The 24058-nt window shown below is 38.5% G+C and overlaps 1 protein-coding gene across 1 annotated transcript in view; it reads right to left on the bottom strand.

The window, feature by feature from the left end:
* Positions 1 to 24058, bottom strand: part of ABCC4 (ATP binding cassette subfamily C member 4) — a 157115-nt gene that overhangs the window by 48228 nt on the left and 84829 nt on the right. The window contains exon 20 of the mRNA XM_054163062.1: positions 13454 to 13533. Coding sequence (XP_054019037.1) covers positions 13454 to 13533 — 80 coding nt within the window. The remainder of the gene's footprint in view (positions 1 to 13453; positions 13534 to 24058) is intronic.

Genomic DNA, 24058 nt, shown 5'->3' with positions numbered 1-24058 from the left:
TTACACAGCTGCTGTTTTACCCTTCACCCTCCATCTCCTCCTAGACAGTTAGGAATAAGCAGTTTCTGAAGTAGTCTCCTCACACCATCAGCTGCAAACCTGCAGCTCTGGCAAGGGGTTTGGAGTAGATCTTTTGAGGTCACTTCCAAACCCTAACATTCTGTGATTCTGTGAAACCTGAACTGAATTGTTGCAGAAAGCTGCTTCAAGGAATAGAATATTGAGGAAAATAAATGTTTATAGTAAGAAAATAAGAGAGTCAATCGGAAGTTTTAGTGAGGATAATCTACAATGTTGTGAACTGCCAATGGGGGTGGGAGTAGGAGCAGAACTATTAGGATCCAGCTCATGTAAACAAAGTCTTGCTACGGTGAAAATACAGGGAAGGAAAAGATGGTTAGGATGACTAAAGTAAAAGTCTGACACCGCCTTTGGAAGGAATTTTAGATGAGCCTGCACCACCTTATCATTATAAAAATTTATGATAGGGTGGATCAGTCATGTGTGTTGGTTTTTTTGAAAACCAAACTTGCATATAAATTAACTCTTAATGAAGTAGTCTGAAAGCCAGACACAATCATTTGCAGGCTGTAATCATGCACTTACTGCATGAGGTAAGGCAAAAGTTCTAGCTCCCAAGTTTCACAAGAGACAACTAACTTCTTCAGCTGGAGACTGCCCCAGCTTCCAGCAGATTCACTGCATGCAAGCTGTAGGACCCGAGTTAATCAGTAGGCTGACATAACAAGAGTAGCCTGACAATTCTCCTTGCTGGAGAAAAGCAATGAGATAGGTTTCCAATTTGCACAGCAAGAACTGCTCAGGCCTTAGTACTTAGACCTTGTCTAGCAGAATCAGCATACAACTGAAAATAGCATCAAAAGAATAAGTAGGCAAGATTTCCCTACAGTAAAGGAGTACGGCCTATGAAACTCCTATCTTTTATTGTAGTTTTAGCACTTGAAAAGCTTCTGTAGTGACTGTACAGAAAACAATAGCCAAATAAATTTTAAAAAGGGAGCTGGTTAATTACATTTTATAGCTATCTGCACAGTATTGGAAAACAAGGCTACCTTATAAAAAATGAAACAGACACACAGGCCATCAGGACTGAAAAGACGTGGATGGAGAAATCTAATTTGATTCCAAAGAGACCCTTGTTGTCCAATGTTCAAATTTTGTTCAGTTTCTCTTGAGAAAGATGACTCTCCCACTCATGGACTGCATGTATTTTATCCCTAGAATGCAGAAAAGCACATGCTCTCTCTTGGTGTCATCCTCTTTCTTGTAAGACTCTAGAGATTTCCCTGATGCTCTGATCTGTCACTCCATTCACTGTGGCTTATTTTGCCTCCTGTCTTACTGGAGCAAGCATATTCTCCTATAAGCCTCTGGGGAAGCGAATGCTCTGATCAGCACATCCACTTGCAAAACGTGCTTTCCCTTCACCTTTGATGACCTACACATTCATAATTCTTATAGGTGCTGAGAGTGGCAGATATCCTGGAGTTTCGATCTCAAAAAGGTCTCACTCTAGAAAGGAAAAGGTATTTCTGTACCACCATTACACAATAGGAAACATTTAACATGAGGCAAAGAACATGGAAAAAACAGCATATGAGTCTGTAAAAACATGGAAGTTACAAGCCAGAAGCCATATACATCACAAGCTATAAACCTTTCCCTTTGTTGCAGAAATTATACCATTTATGTAGTGCTAGAAATATTACATCTGAAGTAATTTAATACTCTCAAGGACAAAAATGCAACAGCAAAATGCAAAGTTCAAGATGTCTCGTAAGAATGTCTACCCTTCCATCCTACAGATCACAGCCTTTCCACAACAGTTACACCCTCAGCTCAGTATTCCATGCTTAAGTACTTCTTTGAAGAAGACACCTGACCTTTATGTAGAAACACATTTTTAACTCCTCAGGTCTTCTGGCACTTCGCTCCAGTGACTATTTAAAGAGTCCTTTATCTCCTTGTGAAACTTCTGTGTCTTCTTTGTAATAAGCTCAACAGAGTCAAATCTTTGAGGTTTTCCATTCTCTTCCATAATTAAAAACAGAAGTTTTGTGCTTTTTCTTGCTTTTGTTTTGAAATGGACATTGCAATGTCCTTCAGTATCCCTTATAAAATAGAAGCATAAGGAATATGCTTGCAGTTGTGTGCCTGTGCAAGTTCCTAGTGTGATTTGTGATACCACGTCAGCTACATGGGTATGACAGCTATGATATAAGACCTACTATCATTGGAGTCATACCATTCTGGAATTGCAGCTGGTGATCTGGTAGGATTTCTAATGCATGAATGAATCCCAAAGGACAGGATCTGAGACTTAGAAACTTGAATGTGGGAGTCTACACGTGACCTACATAGTGAAACTCCTGTCCTAGTTTAGAAAGTGATTCATCTAGCCTTTATGTGGACACCTTTTGACCGTAGGGTTGAGTATTTCTCTGGAGTCTACTAACTGTATTGACTACACGCTTACTGTCTAGCACTAAAGCCCAACAAGCAGATACCTAAATTTTGATGACTGAATCTGCAGTCAAAACTCATCCAAGAACTGCAGTGTTCCAGGACCAGTTTTACCAATATTTAAACGCACCTACCCTGCTCCACCCCCAATCCATACTCCCTAGATCCCTAATGCACTCCCAAGGATTATACTGGCCTATGGACACTGCCATGAAGCCATAATAATTTAATAACGGCAACAGTGAATATCCTACCTATCTGGGATTTTAAGTTCACAACCTTAAATGCATCAACTTAAGGCACTCTCAGTCAGGATGTGCTGTCTGAAGCAAAGCCAGGTCAAGAAACTACAAAACCTCACTCTGTTCATACTTGCTTGGCATCACCCTTGTTCCTCCTCCCCTCTCCACGACTAAAATTATTTCCTTGTTGGCTCTGCCAAATAACTACACTCACAATCAATCCCTAATCCAGTTCTGACACTTTCTTTTTCCTTGAACTTTTTGTATGTTTGGGTTTCTTCATTTGTTTTTGGTGTTTTGTTGTTTGGGTTTTTTTAACATGCTTTTCCAAACCAGGCTACTTGGACTGACTGTCCTGCAGCTATGGCTAAGAAAACCTGCACAAGCAGCTGGTTACAAGCCTCCCTGGGGAGAAGACATTGCAATGAGCATATCAGAGTGATAAACACTGCACTTGGGCCAGCTGCATCCCGAGCAGAATATCAAACCACATCATAGAGTTTTTGCGGTTTTCTTTCTTTATTACAAGAAAGACAGGAAATATTCAAGTAGAAACTCTACTTTTGTACTGTAATCCTACTACATAAACAGTTCCACTTTGTTTTACTCAAAATGGCTGACTTGAAGTATGTAATCTTGTCTTTAAAATACCTTTTCAATAAAATTTATGGTTTTTCTTTTGATGCTGGTTAATGAGAATACATGTGGATGTTTATACTACTGCTTGCATCAAAAGTGAGAGTACCTCTTCTTGAAGTTGTAAGGAGTTAGTTTTAACTTTATTCTGATCTCCCTATAAAAATAATATAAGATGTTAGTATAATTTGTTGTTCAGCAATACAAAGTTTGTTGTCTTCTGCAAATGTCCACAGTACCTGGCACAATTTTACATGGTAGCTTGAGGAAACAGCATTAATGAGAGGCTGTAGAACACGCTTTGCTTTCTCAACAGTTCTTGCCAGAACCTGCCTCAAACAACACAGAAAAAGGTCTGGCACCATCCAGCCCTCCTGTAGCCACTCTTCTTCTCAGGTAGCCAAAAGTATCCCTTCCCATTATGTTAGTTTGTCTGGCAAAATTTTGCTTACCACAGATGGTGCTGCCCCAAACTGACTGAAATCAGTTTGCAAGCTGAGTGATGTGAACTTTCCTGCCTCAGGCATATTGTCCCTCATGGCCATAACATCAGAGCAGCCCCACACCCTCCCCCAAAATACCTAATTTTCAACTGCCTGACTTTTTCTGCTCAGCCAAGTCTAATTGTTTTGCCGGAAGTAAATTCTGGGTCTTTCAGCAACTTTAAAAGCTTAGTGCTACATTTGAACTGTGGGCTCCTCTGTTAAAAAGTTAGCAGTTCTTCAGTAACACAGCTCTACAGCCATACAGCAATTACGGGCTTTTAAGCGTTTCAGTGTTTGTTCTTGCTATTTCTAAGACACTATTCATACATTTATTTTTAGGTAGCATGAAATACTATTTGTATTGCTCCAAGTTCCAAAGCAGCCCCTCTGCCCCAGTTCAAAGAAAACTATGAAAAGTATTAAGGACTACAACATCAGCTATCCTAAGAAATAAGACTACTTTCTTTTCTTTTCCAGTCAACTCTGTCAAAGCAGACAGACAAAAAATGCTTTTTAGCCTGTCTCTGGGTTTTTTACTAACTTTGCCAGAGGTCTGCCACTCTAATAGGGTTATAAATTACTATATTCCTATTCAGAATAAATCCTTGACTTCTAATCTTTCAGTACTGCGTTCTATTCACTGATTGCTCAGCTTCACAGTGGCCTGACGCTTTCAGCAACCGTGTTGTAACTAATCATCGGCAGCCTCTCACCACCACCATCAGGCTTCACCCAGTTCAGCAATTCTCTGCAGGTACAGAACTCAGCGGCATCTGAAGATGTAAAAAGAAACTTATTTGGCAGCTAATTATGTTCCAAGACCGTCAGGAACGCTTTTCAGAAAGTTATCGCAAATCATCAACAAATATGCACTTGCCAACGTAAGTATCCAGATTATCAAGTGAGAACAACAATAAATTCTTCTTCTCAATGTTACGTTATGTTTAACAGAAGGATGGACAACTAAACTGGGTGCCAAAAGCCAGCGTGTTTTCAGTTTTAGAAGGAAAGCTCTAAACTTGTTAGCATGTGAGTGACTTTCATACTAAGAGAGCTCTACTTGTTTAAACACCAGACTGATTTCAAAATCCAGCAAGGAAAACAGAAAAAAAAGATTCAGGGACATGACTGTGAAAGAACATGTGATTGTTCAGCATCCTCTTCTTCCACACTGCAGGACTAGCTATTATTGCTGAACCTTTGAAAGAGCCCTGTTTAACACACAGACTTTCACTATTTCAAGAGTGAAATCCAAATTAATCTATTTTCAGAAAATAGTACAAAATTATTCCGTAACACAGAAGTAACACAAAGTGATATAAGCTTCCCAAAGACGTGTGACACTCAGCTCCCAGGTGAGCTATCATCTTTTGCAGTACCAAACTGCCCACACCACAACCTCTACCTTTTGAAGAGCAACCTTGTCTGGAGTTTTCAAATCAGCTGCAGCTTACCAGACAGCTACAGTATCAGCTTCAGCAGGAAAAAAGATCTTATGTTCTGCACAAGATGCACAAATAACCCTGGCAGCACATTTCTACAAGATATTGTCTTTTTTTTTTTTTAATTTTTTTAAAAATAAAGATAATTGTCTCACATGTGTGTCCTGGGCATAAATATGCACGCACACACACACACCCCAGCTATATGGCTTAGTAATTCAAATTACCTCCAAGTTTCTCCTTCGTTCTTACATCAAAAGTGGAATCTCCAGTCCCTTTGCCGAACAGTGAAATCCTAATTTGTTTGTAAGCACACATTATGCTATCTATAGTGTATCAGTAGTTTAAGGCAATCTAGAAGATTTGTACTTATCACCATTTGGAACAGGATTGTTACACTCTATGACTGACAGCAGAATTAAAAGATTTCTAACTACAGTGAAGTGTTGGAAATGTTAATGATCTTCAGAAGTCTTAAAAATAATCATCGGCTTGAGCTACAGATGTGAGAGACTGCAATAATGCTTAAAAATTCAGGTATATACCTAATAACAACTAATTAAAAAAACCCCACTTTGGCACTAAAAGCAGAAAAGAAAGATAGACCAAAAAGAAGAGGAGAAAACTGCTGAACACCAGTTCACTTACATTCGGAGTATTCCTTAGCTCTCTTTCACAGTAAGAAGAGTAAACAAGAAAATACCTTCTAAGAGAGATAAAAAGCTCCAGACAAATGGAATCTCTCTCTGGAACCTTTACAAATTCCACCTTAACTGAAAGGGAGGACATTTCCAAAACACACAGAATGAGGACATGTCACTGGAATTCCACACAACTGTCCTGCTTTCTAGCTGTTACAAATGAACTGAGAGTAATCTGATAAGGGAAACAGAGAATCAGTTTGGAGAAAAGTCAATGTAAACATGACTGAAATTTTTGTATTCACAGATAGAATAGAATAGAATAAACCAGGTTGGAAGAGACCTACAAGATCATCGCGTCCAACTTATCCACCAATCCAACCCACCTAATCAACTAAACCATGGCACCAAGCACCCCATCAAGTCTCCTCCTAAACACCTCCAATGACGGTGACTCCACCACCTTCCTGGGCAGCCCATTCCAATGATTTCAGTCCAATATACCAAAACAATGCAAGAACAGCTACCACTAAGCCACAATCTGCTTAAAACATTAGAAAAATTAAGAGGAAGACTGCATCTCACAATACTCTCATGCTCCAGAAAAAGAGACACTAAGTGAAAGCTAGCTTTATTTTTCCGAGTACTACATTCGAAACAAAACATCCCACCTTTGATTCAGAAAATGGAAAGAATAGCCCAGTAACAAAACCATTATCCACATTTATCACATAAATGGAGGAAAAAATAAAAACAGGAAAGCAAGATGATAAAAAGCCAGTAACTTTTTTTCCCCAGTATTATTTTATCTTCTTTCCCATGTTAGATAGGGGATTATATCTTCAACTCTTATCAATACCAAGTAAATACAAACCTTACAAAAGTGTCATTATGTTCTCACACAAGTAAGTTGTGTTACTACAGTGATATCTGTTGCCTTGACACTAGTATGTGGAAAATGACACATGTACCCATTTCTGTAAAAATAATACACACTAATATGAAAAAAAAAAAGGGGCGAGGGAAAGGATTAGTCTGGGTTATATATGGCTGCTGTCACATGTAACAGACATTTACCCTTCCCAAGGCAACTAAGGTCCATGTGTAAAAAGGAATCTACCTATTAGTAGTGACTCCAGACTTTACATGTTTATCCTATACATGTACCATCAATAGGAGTAAATGTGCAGCTTGTATGATGCAAGACACTCATCTTTACCTTCAAAGAAGTATGATGACAGGTAAAGACCAGCAACAGCTTTGGCATCCGTTATCTTCACTACTGGTCACCATCAACAATAATTGGCTACTGGGATTTAACAATAAGGGCATCCAAGGACAGAGGAATTAAAGGTCAATAAAGAACTGTATTATTTAGACAAGTGCCTGTGCTGAACTCCCAGCTCCTGCATGTTGGTCTTGGAGGCATAAATGCAACCCAAGCCTGCTCTTCCTTCAATCTCCTACCTTGTCTTTTTCTCCTTTTTTTTTTTTTTTTTTGGAAGGGGGGAGGGGATTCAGTGGGATGATGACGACCAGGTAAACAGGCAGGACATTTGTGGTGAAGTTTTGGTGGTGCTGTTTTGTTTCTTTAAGAGTACAATCCCTTTTTATTTCAAAGAATGTAGCAAAACTGACAGCACATGCAACTATCAAATGACTATACCAAAACCTGTTTTTTTAATTGTAATGACCATTTAAACATTTTCTGAAATTAGAACTCAAAAGTAACCAAAGAAAAAACTATATACTCCTATTATTTTTCTTTTAAGTTTTAAATGGTCTTTCATTAGGCAAGATGCACTACAGCAGGCATTTTGGGAATGTACAGTCAGAACTTCAGTTCCACAGAGAATGTTTTGTGAAATATCAGTAGTCAAGTGCCAGAAGGCAACTGTTTTTTAGAATTCATTTTTCATTTAAACCTCAGGACAACTGCAGAATCTTGTGATCTAACCTTGAAGCAAAACTACCAGGATTCCACAGAAGGGAAATCAAAAAGTGTCTCCAAGATACAGGTCTGCTCTACATACCAGGCTAAACAGAATATAAGCTGGCATTTAACACAACAAATTCATGGTGATATTTAAAAAGTACACATGCAAATACACAGAAAGAACTCTTCTTTAATGAATAAAATATCTCTTATAACTCCCACATGCATACTTAAAAAACCTGGATAAACTGGAAAAAACAACAGAACCACCCTTCCCCCCTAGAACTCCACCCATCAAGAGAAATCACAAAATAACAACGTCATTGTTAAACTAAAAGATACTGGAATTCCTTCTACACACTTTCCCTGACATCTTCACACACTAAAATGCAAGGGTCAGTGGTACTGAAACAAGGAACGGCAGTTCCACTCTTGTGCACATACGAAAGCAAGCGACCCAAGCTATTATTCCAGTCTGAGGCACTTTTTGTTCCTAATATCCAGATGCAGCAGCTTTTCCCCCCTTTATTTCTTTCTTTCTGTTTCTTTTTTTTTTTTTTTTTTTAAGAAATGACTGTGGACACCTCCTTCACATTTTCCTTTTCTTCAGCTTTTTCACTTCATAAAGCTGCAGTCAATGTGTTTTGTGTGTGGTGAGAAGGGAACGGCACATTCAGTGGTGGTCTCAGCCACAGCCTACATTGGTGGCTCAAGTAGTCTCAGGATTAGGTCTTTGTGTGTGATGAAAGGATATGAAAAGTCAGTTATTTAAACTCAGTCAAGCTGTTGATTTTGGGGAGGAAAAAGGTTTTGCAATTCAGTTTTCCTCAATAAATCACTGCCCTTTTCCAAGGGCAGCTGCAGATAGTTCACATGTTCACAGTGTTCTCCAGAAACAAAACAATCATGATTCGCCCCTCTCCGCCCCCCCCCCCAACACAACACAGGCTGAGAAATCAAAATGAAAGGACCATCACATTAAGTTACTCAAATTCACTAGAAACTAAAGCAGAAAATCAACTCAATTAGCAGGTAATAAGATCACTAAAGAATTAAAAGGACAAGAAACTACAAAGAAAACCATCCCTTTGAAATTTACCATAATAATTAACAAAATCAAGAGAAAGTCTGAAATCTATTTCACCACCCTATGCATTCAATCAGTTTATAGATACAATTTTCAACCTGCATCACCCGAGACCATGGTTTAAAGATGTTAAGCATCTGCACATCTATCTCAAGTAAAAGTGAGTACTTAAAACAAGCCTTTGACAAGCCCTCAAAAACACAGTATTCAAAATACTGGTTGCTTAGAAATATCTGGGGTAATGTGCACAAAATACCATTAAATATATTCAATTATTAATTCCTAATACACCCTCATTAAATTCTTCTATTCCTTGGCTGCCCTTTTCCCAAATGAGCACAGTGTTTTATTAGGGATGCACTGAGCTAAACATTGCTATGCATTTTAACCATGATATTTTAAACTACAAGTCAAGTCCATACCAACAGAACTCTGTACTCTTGCAGAGCTTAAGGAGGAATCAGCCTAAGACAATTAAGTAACAAAACCCCAGTCATTTTAAATTGCACTTGACTTCCTTAAGTCACTTTGGACTTACTTATGGGATGATCAACTTTGTACCAACTGAAGAAAGCTTTTCTGCAATTATTTGCATTGTAGCAGCTCTTTGAGGTCGCAACCAGGCCTGCCCTCTGATTAAGCTAACAAATACATAAACAAAGCATGCATGTCTAAGTGAAGTAGTGTTTAAATTCTCCTTGAAAGTTTTAAAGCACTGTAATGGCCTTCTAACAAGTAGTCCTTTACCTAGGGAGATTGTAACATAGCTGGAAAATACCTGTCAAAAATACGTAACTCAAGACAGGAAAAAGAGAGGGAGATGCAGAACTGAGGCTAAGGAGGTTAACAGTAGTAATGTAATGAAACAATGTACAAACATTAATTCCTATCTGGTTTTACAAACATATTTAGTGCTGTATTTAGCAGAAATAACAAGTGTCATAGTGAACACAGCATTGCTTTTCATTTTTTTTTAAGAAGAGGTGGTATGAAACCTTATGGCCAGTCACAGTTTGAGCCTACCAAAGCAGGCTCAAACTTAGATGACAAACTGTAAAGTTTATTTTTTACTTCAGTGAGCTTTGAACTGGACAGTAAATGTACAATTAAAGATTTGAAGCGTCAAAGTGCCTAACTTAACATTTGGTTTTCAGTTTCTCCACATTTACCCACAGAATTCTCAACAGCCATATAGTCAAACAGAGCCATAAATGTGTTCTCATAAATGAGACTTATTTTTAATTTACACATCTTGTGGATACAGCAGTCATTTCTACAAAAGGACAGTCAATTGCACTAACGTGACACATTTCATAAACTGTTAAAATTTGTCAGTTAAGAGAGAAATTACTGCCTTTGAGTGAAGACAGACCCTTTTGCCCTCAATCTCTCCAAAACCAGGTGTGCTATATTTGAGTGTACTTAAAACTAATGAAAGAAAGGATGGCAGAAAACTTTAAAAACAGTGAGAGCTGCTACTTTAGGAGCTATTGCAAAGCAATAGTTCTGCAAAATCTAGCTGGATTTTCAGAAGAATTCACAAGGCCTGTGATGCATTTTTGTGCCTGCCATATACCTTTTATTTTTGCTTTAACAAGAGTGTGCAGCAGCTATCCACTGTCTTGAAGAGACGTGATTGTTTTTTCTTCATTGACTCAACAGAAGATGTAGAAAATTCAGTTCCTTTAGTTTAAGGAATTAATTTTCATCCAGTATAGCTGTCTAGACTAATCATGCTCATTATGACTGTAGTGCTGTGTATAAATCTTATTAGGCACATTAGAAATTTTTAGCATTGCCTTAAAATCTGTATGTGGTATAATTACAAAATTCTTGAAACCAGTAGATTTTATTTATTTATAGGTATTAAAAGGAGGTTCATATTGTAGTTTTTGGATGTCCAATCACATTGTGTTTCTTTGTGCAGAAATTACACACAGAGTTGCCAATATAGCAAAAGGCTGGAATGCTGCACAATGATCCTAGCAATAACTGAGAAAAAGGACTTCTTCAATGCAAATCCGCTCAAGAAAAGCTTCTACACACAAAGTAAGATGAACCAGTTACTGCATTGTTTATTAAGTTTCAGTTGATTCCTCCTGACAACCATTTAAACAATGAATGTTGGGAAATGTCTCTCAAAGAATCAACAACAATGGCTGGGATCAGAGCCTTTATATTTAGCTAATACTGTTTTTAGAAAGGAGAAAATATTTCTTCCTGAAGGGATTATAGGAAGTCTTATAAAAGACACCTGCGAACAAAGCAAGTGACAAAAGATCTCTATCATAATTGATAACAGTTATCCTTTGTAAAGATCTGTGCTTCTTCAGATATAAATATCATATCTTTGCTATTGAATTTCAAAAGGCAGCCACTAACCAACAACTTGCCTATCAAGAATAGTAAGTTTTAGAAAACTTGCCAAGAAGGAAGTTCTTTTGTCTATGGATAGCAGTGTATTATTGAATCAACAATAAGTTCCTACATTTTGGTTTTGGATGCCCAACAGAACAGGTAAGACATGCAACTCTACTTTTTTGAAAAGGAAAACTTTTCACTTACAATACAAACTTCAAAATTTGACAAACTATTCCACAGCCAATTTAAAACAAATGCACAAAGTAACCAACACAAGGGGAAATGTTTATGAAATGTGGCTCATAGTAGAAGCTTGAAAGAAGACGACAATCACATCCAAAGCCACAGCCTTCGTTCTTTCATCCCAGACCAGTTAAGTTTTGACAAACATATACTGCCTGAAGTATCAGTGGCCAAACAACGGGCTGCTAGATGACTCGGTACTCTGCATGTGCCACGCACACAGGTTAGCTCCCTTCTTAGCTTTCTTTTGGAGCAACAAGTTGGTTACCTCTGACAAAAAAAGAAAGTGTAATCCTCCAGAGAGTTTGCCCATGAATTCAAAATCTTAATATTCATTTTAAGCAACTCTAACTCACAATACCCACACATCCCCTGCCCAGCTGCTTTAATCAATAGGTAAAATGACAGGTGGTGCTGGAAATACTTTTGAAAACAAACGCACACTCGACACCTGCACTGAACTACTAAAAAGACTTCATCTTAAGAAGTGTTTTTACTAACTTACTGGATTTGTTTTTCCTCCTATTTTCAAGAGCTATGCATTAACAATGTGATTAAACAGCTCAACCTAAAATGTCTTTGGTTTAGCTTTAAGGAAGTCAAAACAAGGTTTAGATTCTGAATAAGTTCCCTCTAAGAGATGAAGCCCAGTTAGTAATAGTACTTTAAGAAATATATCTGACTTGAGCATGACAGTCTGATCTATTAAGACTTTTTTTTCCCTAGACTCTACGATTCTGTGTATTCACAGAATGCATAGAGTTGGAAAGGACCCTCAAAGGTCATCTTGTCCCAAGTCCTTGCAGTAAGCAGGGAAACCTCCAACTAGATCAGGCTGCCCAGGGCCACATCGACTCTAACCTTGAATGTCTTCAGGTAGTGGGCCTCAACCACATCCCTGGGCAACCTGTTCCAGTATTTTACCTTATTGTAAAACACTTCCTCCACATGTCCAACATAAATCTACTCTGCTCCAGTTTCAGACCACTGCCCCTCATCTTATTGCTACAAGCCCTTCTAAACAGGCCTTCCCCAGCATTCTTGTAGGTCCCCTACAGATACAAGAATGTACTATATAAGGTCTTCCCAGAGCCTTCTCTTCTCCAGGCTGAATAGCTCCAATTCTTTCAGCCTGTCTTCACAGGAGAGGTGCTCCAACTCTGTGATCATTTTTGTGGCCCTGCTACTCACCAGAGTAGAGTACTCCTTGATTCATGTTTTTTTTCATATAGTATGATCCATTTTTTTGCAACTTTATCCTCCACACTTTTTTACAAGGAGGATTAATAGCAACTGCAACAAAAAAACCTACCTTGATGTCATATATAATCCTTTATCCTTTCATCATCATAAAAATCTCAGTGCTTTGTCCATCTTTCTTGTCTGCAGCAACTTATTTCACTTGTTCCTATTAAGGCTATTATATTCACCCTATTACTACTAATCTTTTCTTTGTAAATAGCCACACCTATTTTAATCCAAAATGGTGTGGTAAGCATTTGATTCTTTGTGGAAGTAGACACATAATTAGGTTAATCTGTGATATCTTTTCATGTGAGTTGATTGTTTCTTTACTATGGACATATTTCTTATAACAGCAATAAGCTTGCCAGATTGCTAGGAGGCAAATCAGGAGCAATTTACCAAGCATGTAGCTACTACGAACTGAAATCTTGACATAATAGCAAGCTGTGTACAGCCACTCCTACCTGCCAGTTATTACTCATGTTAGCTTTTTACTGACACATTAAATTTCAACCGCACCTTCCTTTCACAAACAAGCACTTCCATTCAGCTCAACAACATCTGTGACAAATAGCTGATCTTCACCAAAGCATACAGGCACCTTGATTCAGAATGCAGTGCAGAAGCCTTTGACAGGAGTAACCAAATTACCTGCACAAAGTCCAAAAACGTCAATGGAAGCAAGTCATCCATGTGGCCAATATCTTTGGAGAAACGATTTAAGATTCTTCCTACAGAAACAGGGTTGGAGAAGAAAAAAATTAAATATATAATTCCTGAAAAGATGAAAATATCTTAAACACACCATGCTTTACCATATTAGTAACAGTTAAAAGGAAACTGCTGGAATCTAAAGATAAAAACCACTTTTTTAAACCACCATGAAGGGAATCTTTTACAACCACTGCAATCTATTTTGAAGAATAATTTTTTACAAATGCCTTTCACCTAAATATAAAACCTTTACTTTAACTGCTAGGAAGAAACTAAAATGGGCTTTGAAGATAATAGTTCAATAGAACCCAACAGGTGAAACACACATGCTTTATATGCTCAGCATAAGCAGAGCAAGGTTTACAGTTCAGCCAACTTAATGCAAGTTTCATCAAGTAACATCAGACAGAGTCTGTTCCTATCCTTGACTGAAACTCACCAGTGTGTGAATGTCCCAAATGGATGGTAGTTGAACTAACTCATCTTTTTGTAGTACTTTCCTGTGGCCACCTGTGTGGCCAGCAGGTCAAGGGAGGTGATTCTCCCCCACTATTCAGCTCTGCTGAGACCCCACCTGGAGTACTGCCTCCAGTTCTGGAGCCCCTATTACAAGAGGGATATGGACGTGCTGGGATGTGTCCGGAGAAGGGCCACGAGGATGATCAGAGGGCTGGAGCACCTCTCCTATGAGGACAGACTGAAGGAGTTGGGGCTGTTCAGTCTGGAGAAGAGAAGGCTCCGAGGTGACCTAATTGTGGCCTTCCAGTATCTGAAGGGGGCCTACAAGAAGGCTGGGGAGGGACTTCTCAGGATATCAGGTAGTGATAGGACTAGGGGGAATGGAATGAAGCTGGAGGTGGGGAGATTCAGGCTGGACATGAGGAGGAAGTTCTTCCCCATAAGAGTGGTGAAGCCCTGGAATGGGTTGTCCAGGGAGGTGGTTGAGGCCCCATCCCTGGAGGTGTTTTAAGACCAGGCTGGATGAGGCTGTGGCCAGCCTGATCTAGTGTGGGGTGTCCCTGCCCATGGCAGGGGGATTGGAACTAGATGATCTTTGTGGTCCCTTCCAACCCTGACTGATACTATGATACTTTCCTTCCAGCCCCTCCGCTACATACATGGAATCAAACTGCAGGTGTTTCTAAAATACAATTTCAGGTAGGTTTTCATTCATGCAGTCTTCCATTTATATTTATTCAAAACCTTGACAATGCTATCTTTATTAAAGGTAGTAAAACAATTTTTAATCTGCTGTCAGTGAAGCATTTATGCTTCTCTATTTTCCCAAGTTCTACTCCAGTGAAAAAAATCAGTTATAGCAAGAGTTGTTTGATAATTAGAAGCCATGATGCTGCCACTCGTAAATGGATTACTATCTTTCTCTATTAATCAATATCTCTATTCACCAGGAAAGAAACTAAACCAAAAATGGGAATTTGGCCTTTTCAAAAGGTGTGCAATGTCTGCACATGTACTCGCACTGCTTTTTTATCTCCATATATCTTGATTCTATTATTACTTCTAACTGGTACAAACACATTCACTGCACTGGCAACAAAAGACTTCCCCTCAAAGGAGCTCATTAAACTGAAAGCAGTTAAGTTTAAAGTTTCCATGGAGTTGAAGACATAACTCAGAGATAAGAGATACCAAAATATCTTCTATAGAAACCATCATTCTGCCTTTGTGTTCACGGCTATCAGAATTTTGACTTTTGTTGCATAACGTCAAATTAACTTTTTTGAGGTTCTGTTGCACACCAAGCAATACACAAAGAGTCTTATCCTAAGACCTGGGACATGACTCCAAAAAGAGATACTGGTGGTAAGCAGCTTGTTCTGCAGTATTTTACTAGCACAGGCAATTACTTACTGCAGACAATTCATCCTGTTTTTTAGGCTTTGCACACAGAGATAGCAGCATAAGACTCAGCAAAATCTCCTTTATCTTTTTTACTGGAAATGGCAGCTGGTGATATGCTCTTTCACTGATTTCATGTTGGAGTAGATGTATCAGAAGGAACTCAAACAAGGCAGTGTTTTTTAAAATTTCCTTTTCCTGTGATTCCTTACATGAAGGCTGGCCATGAAAGAGTGATCTAGCATACAGTGCATGCATGCTGTAGCTAAGACTCAATATCCCTAAATATCACATTCCAGGTTGTTTTCAGATGAACCAAGTACACTGGCAATAAAAAAATCATTTAAAGACATTGAATGCTTCCTTCTGACAGGGTTTTCCTTAGCACTCTGTCCACAAGGGGAAGATGAGGGAAACAAGATGGATCTGGCTCAGGGTATTAGCAATCAGTGCCCAGATTTATCACTTGCCTCCTGAGTGACTTCACTATATTTAAGAGTAAAGAGCAAGTGGAGGTGACAGTGCTGAGCCCTTCTGTGAAATGCTGCAAGACTCCCCAGTTTACAAGCTGTACACAAATGGATCATTCCCGTAGTGAGCAAACCCCACATTAATTCAGCCTCAGAATCCCCCTTTCCCTCCAACTCCAGATTTGAAGTTTTATCTGTAATGGTTTCAGACTGACATAAAAAGCTATTGCACAACGGCTATCTCATGCAACACTGTTAGGAGGCAGCAAGGTCACTCAGGCTGGCCACTTTCTACAATCGCAGCACAGACCAGTCCAATGTTGGTACCTCCAGGAATCAAGCAACCCCTTCATAATCTTCTTCACACAAGTGGAACAGCATATCCAGACTTGTTCCTGGAAAAGTGCTGTGCTTACTCTCATTTTGTACAATATGGACAAGGCCTTAAGGGCTAGAAGAGAGAAGCCATTACAAAATGCTTGCTGTCAAAAGCAATTTAACTCATTTCAGTTCCAGCAGTATCTTGGAGTTCAGCTCTCATTTCCATCCCCTATGATTTCCAACGAAGAATCACCTGCTGAGTTGCTCAAGGAGGTATTTGCAGATTTTAAGTCTGGATTTCTGGGGTGTTTTTTTCAGCAATTCTTAGGATAGGGTAGATTATGTTAGTTGGAAGTGATCTAGAACAATCATCTAGTCCAACTGCCTGACTAATTCAGGGCTGACCAAAAGTTAAAAAATGTTAGTGGCATTGTTCAAATGCCTCTGGAATGCTGACAGGCTTGAGGGATCAACCACCTCTCTAGGAAGCCTATTCCAGTGTTTTATTACCCTCCCAGCAATGAAATGCTACCTAACATCCAGTCTAAACCTCCTCTGGCACAGCTGTGAACCATTCTCGTAAGTGTTATCACTAGATACCAGGGAGAAGAGCTCAGCAAGAGGTTGTGACAGCCTTCAACCATCTCCTGAGAAAGGTTCTGCGTTGTAAGAAGAAGAGATTTAGGCTTCAAGTATGACAGACATCTGTCCCAGCATTCTCAGGGGTAACAATCCAGCACAGATATAAAGAAGAGTTCCAGAATACCTCCCTTCATCCTGCACACCAAGAGCAACTGTGGCAATGCTCTCATCCACAGTAACATCTCTTCCAGTGAAGTTCTTTAAGGAACACAGTCATGAAGGAAAACTTAGTTCACCTGAGGCAGCCTTGGTAGTCCTCCATCTTACTATTTTCCCATACATCCCCTAAATACCACCTACCTCAGCTCCCACTGGTAATCAAGTTGCTCATTAATTGCTAAAGCTGTATTCTGGCAATCACCTTATGAAATTGTTAAGTATAATAGTCTTTCTACAGAGCTGTGAGCTGATCCTAGGAAAGTGGAAATTCATCTGACATTATCAATAAAACATGAGTACATCTTTTAATCTGCCTAATCCTCTTTAAAACGTAAAAACAGTAATTCTGTAAAATGACATGGAGTAAAATAAAAGTGAGCAAAAGAAATGGTATATCAAAAAGTCAAACCTTGAAAACTGGTATCCTTTACAGTCCACCTGATATAGTTAAAACAATCTAAACAGTGGAGATATGAATCAGATGCTTCACAGCAAACATCCAGATGAATCTTTGGTAGGATAACTTTTTTTTTTGTAATTTCAAATTATTGGGAAAAAAACCCCAAACATTTATGGTCTATTTAGTGTTTGCACATAGTCATTCAGGAAAACAACACCTGAAGTCATTAAGCCTAGGAAAACACCTTGCTTCTTGCTAGGAGGTCCACATCTCCCTCTTGTAATGGCTATTCAGTGACCATTAATGCCTTCCTACAGTTAAAAGCAGATGTCACAAGATCTAGTCCTATTTCTCATGTTGCTGGTTTTAAATTATATTACTCCTGTGACAGTGCATGAGAAAATACAAGCCTGGAGATGTATTTCAGATTCTGCTCATACAGATGTAACTGAACTGGCATTTTATTCAGGACATCCTATGCAGAAATAAGCTACAGTAACCCACTGAAGCAAGCAAGTTTCTTCACCATATAGAAGAGAGAGCAAAGCTCCAAGGAGAAGTGCTATGCTTTGCAAATATCCACAAAATGCCCCATAGCCATTACGATATTGCATCCAGAAGGATTGCTACATTTATAAGGATGCCTTCAAGTAAATGAGGGTCTATTTCGCAAGGTATGAAGAAACAACTGTTTCCACTTACTGGAAGCACAGCAAATCAGTGGCTTAGTTATGCATTATTAAGCATGCAAGAGAAAACATTCCAGATATGAAAAGTAAAGTAGCCATTTTGAGTCAGGACTCCAAACAGCGACAGTGATGACTACAGCTTCTACTGGCATTTGCAAAACTAACTTCTGGGGATGGTTCTTCAGATTAAACTGTTGCACCTGCTATTCAAAAGGGCAGGACCTGCAAGACACCCAAAACTCTCTCCAAAACTTCTAATATCCTTGTCTCCCAAACCTACAGACTATCAACATGGCCATCTCACAATACTTTTTATTTTCAAAAAAGCCCAAATCCCTAACTGAACATTTCTGTGTTAAAGATCCAAGACACAAAACAATGGTTCTTAAATCTAGCCCAGTATTTTCACCATATAAAGATATTCAAGCTTACTTAATACCTGCATCCTTTACTTATCTCATTGAGTTTCAGTCTGGCCTTCAAAAGCAAAAAGAAAACATTAAATATAAACCTCCTAAGGCAATGAAAATGTCATGAAACCACTAACAAGTCTTTTAAGAGATCAAGGCCAATGCTACAACAGCATCCAAATTTGTAAATAGTATCTGCCAGTTTAATCATTCTCAGACTTCCATGTGGTGTGCAGCGTCAGTAGCAAGTTGCAAGAGGGAATGTGCTCTCTTCAATAGTCCTATGTTTGTTTTTACATCAAATAACTCAATCAGAACACACAGTGTTGTTACGATTTCTTCCGAAGTAATTAAATAAGTATTCAATGTCAATTAATCACAGTTAAATAAGGGTCTGTCACCAAAGTGCTATGTACACATTTCAGACTATTTAATGGTCAAATACTTGGCAGTATCAAAGTTCAACAATGATTCATTAAACCTCCTCCACCACACAATAGTTAGGCTAAACTTGTAGTGCAAGAATCAAACCTCTTTTGTTCTCCATGAAAAAGACACCAAACCTCAGTATGTGATATTCTTTTCTTTCTCACTCTGTAAACTGTTTTAATTGCATGAATCAGAATGTGTTCAGGTGTTACATACCCACTTTGCTTCTGCAGGTGCCTATTGATACTCTGGAATAGATGTTCAAACCTATCACCCAAATAATGAAAACACTTGACAGTCTGCCACACCTATTTAAAATGTTTATACATACTTCATGATGAAAGAAATATAATACAGATTGAATCAACACTTAGGATGTAAACATCAGAAAAGAAACTAGGATTGTCCACTGCAACAGCCAAATGCCACCAATAGCATTCAATGTTGTGCAACCTGAATTCCAAATATCAAGGACTCCAAGAGAGGTAGCACATTATTTCTAAATGCATCTGGCATTTCTAGTATACTTTGCTGGGCACTGCATTCACTGAAATATTTCTGTATAACACAATAGAGGGGGCAGAACGATTCCATCTATCTTGCAAAGCATTTACAAAGCATTTATGTACACTTACTTCATCACACATTGCAGAAATACTTTATTGCTACTTCTGTAATCCATTAATTTGCCTCTCTGGAAAATAAAAAGGTTTTATGAGAAGGTCCTGCTAGGGACAGAAGGATTTTGGCACTTCTAAGTGTGTGTGTCTGCCCTCATGGGTGCACACTCTTGGAAATTTTTTCTCCTCAGAGACCAAGCTAATCCTCAAGCCAGAGAATTTTCATTGCATCACACTGTAGTTCAATAAACAAATGTTATTAATAAATACTGCTTTGCATAGTAGCCTCAACTCCTCAATGGCAACTGGCCTAGATACCAATTTACTTGTACAAGTACACTGTATTTACCAGGGGGAAAAAAAAAATATTCAAAATCTCTTTATCTACTCTGCAACAGTGAAGACATAAACACTCCCGTGCTGCCCAGCCTCCATGAAGAAAAAGCAACAAACACTATTACCTCCCACTTGAAAGCAGCTAGTACCACTAGGAACGGATTCACATGGGTACTTAGTCATACATGTGTAACTAAATGTAAGCAACCTCAACTGGGATTGCACACTTGCTTCAAGAAGTCATGCCATAAAGATGTTCTTCTGGTCTAATCATAGAATCACAGAATCATTTAGGTTAGAGAAGACATTTAAGATTGAGTCCACTCACTGACCTACCACTGCCAAGTTCACCACTAAACCTTGAGCTAACCACCCCATCCACATGGTTTTTAAATACCCTCAGGGATGGTGACTCCACCACTTTTCTGGACAGCCTGATCCAGTGTTTGACAACCCTTTCAGTCTTGAAATTTTTCAGAATGTCAAATGGTGCAACTTGAGGCTATTTCCTGTTCTCCTATCACTTGATACTTTGAAGACTGACCACTATTTCACTACAACCTCCTTTCAGGTAATTGTAGAGAGTGGTAAGGTCTCCCCTGAACCTCCTTCTCTCCAGTGCTCCTCATAGCACTGCCAGTTTGTACCTTCTCCAGCACCTCAATGTCCTCCTTGTAGTAAGGGCCCCAAAAATGAACAGTATGCTCAAGGTGTGGCCTCACAAGGGATAGATCACATTTCTACTTGTCTAAGACAAGCTGGAGGTGCACGCTTCACAGCCACTTCCTTTTCTCAGTGAGAAGGTGAAGCCCCCCATGCATCACATTCTGCTGACACCACACACTGGAGCATCACCTGTGTAAGGGTGGCAGAGAATCAGGGTGAGGGTGGCCACTGTGGCATGGTGTCATTACCACCCTTCATCCTGGAGAGATGCACTGCAACAGACCACACCTCAACTTTTGTGGATGTAAAGGTGTTAACTTACCCTAACGAGAGAAATAACATACTTTAACAGTCCAAATTACAGCTTATGAAACCAGTCATTTTAAACATACACATGGTAGTAAAATAATGCTCAGATGTGTCTATGTGGTCATAAAAGGCATACTGAAAGGGAGGAATAAAAGAAATAGTTGTATAGAACTGGGTATGTTTAAATGCTCATCAATTTAACTACACTGAACACAGGAGCTTAGAAGGCTCGCTGTGAACATAAGGAAAAACTTTCTCACTTGAGGGTGACAGAACACTGGAACAGGCTGCCCAGCGAGGCTGCAGAGTTTCCTCTGCACACATTCAAAACCTGCCTGGATGCATTCTGGTGTTACCTGCTCCTGGTGATCCTGCTCTGGCAATGGGATTGGACTCAATGATCTTTTGAGGTCCCTTCCAACCCCAAACATTCTGTGATCCTGTGAGCACGTTTCCCATTCTATCAGTGGTATAAACTGACAGCTCCCTAAATACCTTGCTGTTAAGCTATGGCATCCAGTGACTGATAAGTCTTTATTCATGCTCAGTTCACACACATATGCCAAAAAGAAAAATGGAAAAAAGGGAAGGGGAAAAAAAAGGGGGGAAAGGGGGGTGGGGAGGGTGGGGGTTGGTGCTGGGGGAAGGAAGGAAAAGGAGAAAAAGAAAAGAAAAAAAAGGTGTGTGGGGGAGGATAAAAAAGGAAAAAGAAAAATGAAAAAAAGAAAAAAGTACTGCAGCCACAAGCAGCCTTCCATTTCATCAAAGCAACGACAAAGTGGATTGTCCATATCAAATGTTGGCAGAAAGCAGACATTACATCAACCTTGTAAAATACAACTATGAAATCAAGAAAATAATTAAAGATGGATTAGTGACTTTGAAAGGAATTGTAAGTTTGTGAAATATTTTTTTCAGAAAGAAATCTGGAAATGCATCTCCTGCATAGCTGTCAATTACTGATCTACTCCAGCTTTTCATCCATATTGCTACAAAGAAACGTCAATAGGTCTGTTATCTTTTTTTTTAATATACATTTAGCACCGCATGTCCACACAAACTGCCATATACAGCATTACTGTCTTCCCCACAGGCATCCTATAAATATAAATAAGAAATCCTACCCCATTTTTTTTTCTTTAGCAGCCTGAAACTGACAGGAATATTATCACTTTCTTAGACATTTGCAAATGGGCACAGTGGTGCTGGGCCAAAATATGCTGAGATCATAATATCCATTTATCTAAACTGCCAGCATGTAATGAATTCAGGTGGGATGCCTTCTATCCAAATTAATTTACTACTTGAAAAGGACTTTCTACGCGAATGCTGTCAAACAGGAAAACAGTTAGGAAATGAGAAGAAAATGTGAACACTGCGTTTGATCTTATTTGTAAGTGCAGGATTTGGAGAAAGAAAGAACACCGTGACAAAGATAAGAATGGAAAAATGGGCTTATTTGGAAATTAATTTCTATTTTTAGTGCTGATGGAGACATCTACATAAAACAGAATGAATACATTGATTCTAATTGTACAGTTGTTTCTTGAGCTTTCCAGTCCACTAGAAACAAACAGTATTTGCATGACCTGCTGATCAGAATTACTCTACTTGCAGAAAATCAAATGTCAATGCATCATTCAAGCTGACTTATCCCTTTTCTAAACTGTGTTACAACTGTTAGTTGGTTGGTTTTTTAACATCACTTATCACCAGTTAAAAGCCTATCTCCTCATGATACAAAGCAAAAGAAATATATAAAGCCTTCATTAAAAAAGGAAACACACAAATTCATCTTGATTGCAAAGGGGGAAAAAAAAGGTAGTCCAACTTTCCTTCTTTCTCAAATTGCTCATACCTTTTGCATTCTTAACTGCCTTTCATATTAGATATCTTTACCAATTAACAAAGTTGGCTCCAGTTTCTGCTGCAACAGAACTTTGGTGCTGTATTGTACTTCTAATGAAATAATCTCTTTTACAAAGCATGACAAATCTGGGATAATATATTCATTAGCAATTTTCACATTATTGATTCCTGCAAAGATACCCCCTACCCTAATTAATAACATTCAAAGATTTGTGTCTATATTGTAATTTATTGTGAAATGAAGTATTACAATTGTTCAAAAGAACAAACTTCTGGCTATATAGCACAGTTTTATCTCATAACCTGGGTACAAAGCTACATCTCTGCTTCAAATTAGAGTGACAATTAAAACAGACACCTGCCTGCCCCCCTAAAAAAAAAAAAACTTAAGAAAAAAAAAATATCTAAAATTCCCTGGAGTAATAGTGAACCTTTCATGCATAATTCTGTAATGAAGATTCTGACAATTCCAGAAGTAAATGTATGTATGTCCGTTCTGCTTCTTTTAAAACTCATAATTATCCGCTGGAGCTATTTTAAGTTATCCTGAAATACTGAAACAAATGAAAAACAAAAAACAAAACGCCAAATCCAGTGTACATGCCAAAAATACAGCACAACTTAATTTCTGCTGTATAGTACAACATAAGCAACAAAATATTTTTAATAAGACACAGAGTCCAACTAAACAAAACAAAAAAACAAACCAAACAAAAAACCACCACAAAAACCCACACCCCAAACCAACCAACCAAAAAAAGACCAACAGTACACACAGAAGGAGGTGCAGGTACCGTTGACACTAGCTTAATTCCACCTAAGTATTAGAAAAAATGGTAACATCTTGCAACTTCTTATTAACTGGCCTTTAAAGGATGTCAAGTTGTACACTACCTGGAGAATTTTCTGCTGATTTACACCACCTTCTTTTTCTATGCCAGATGCGAAGTTACGAAGCATCAATATATAAATTAAACCCAGAACAGTATATTTGAAATATAGTTTTATATTGGCTTTTTACTACCAAGATTACAAATTTAATTATTTGTAAACTATTTAGCCAGAAACACATCCACTTTTGAAAGAGTATTTTGTGTAGTCTAGTTGTCCTGTCTGCTATAAATCCAATTTGGATTGAAAATATGTCACAAGTGTTGTTTTGCTGGAGGGGGGGCTTACAATGAATTAAACTGAACACTACAAATCAGTAAGGGCTGAAATATCTGAGTATCTTAAGAGTATTCTGTTGCTGAATATTTTATAGGAGAGCAGAAAAACAGCCTTTAGAGCTGCTTTCAGATTTGGTGGTTACATATAAACATGCAACAGCACAAGAATTAAAACCAAAGTGGAAATATGTGT

The sequence above is a fragment of the Dryobates pubescens genome, chromosome 7 (genome assembly GCF_014839835.1).
Source record: "Dryobates pubescens isolate bDryPub1 chromosome 7, bDryPub1.pri, whole genome shotgun sequence".
Classification (NCBI taxonomy): Eukaryota; Metazoa; Chordata; class Aves; order Piciformes; family Picidae; genus Dryobates; species Dryobates pubescens.
This window is presented reverse-complemented; position numbering and strand designations above follow the sequence as displayed.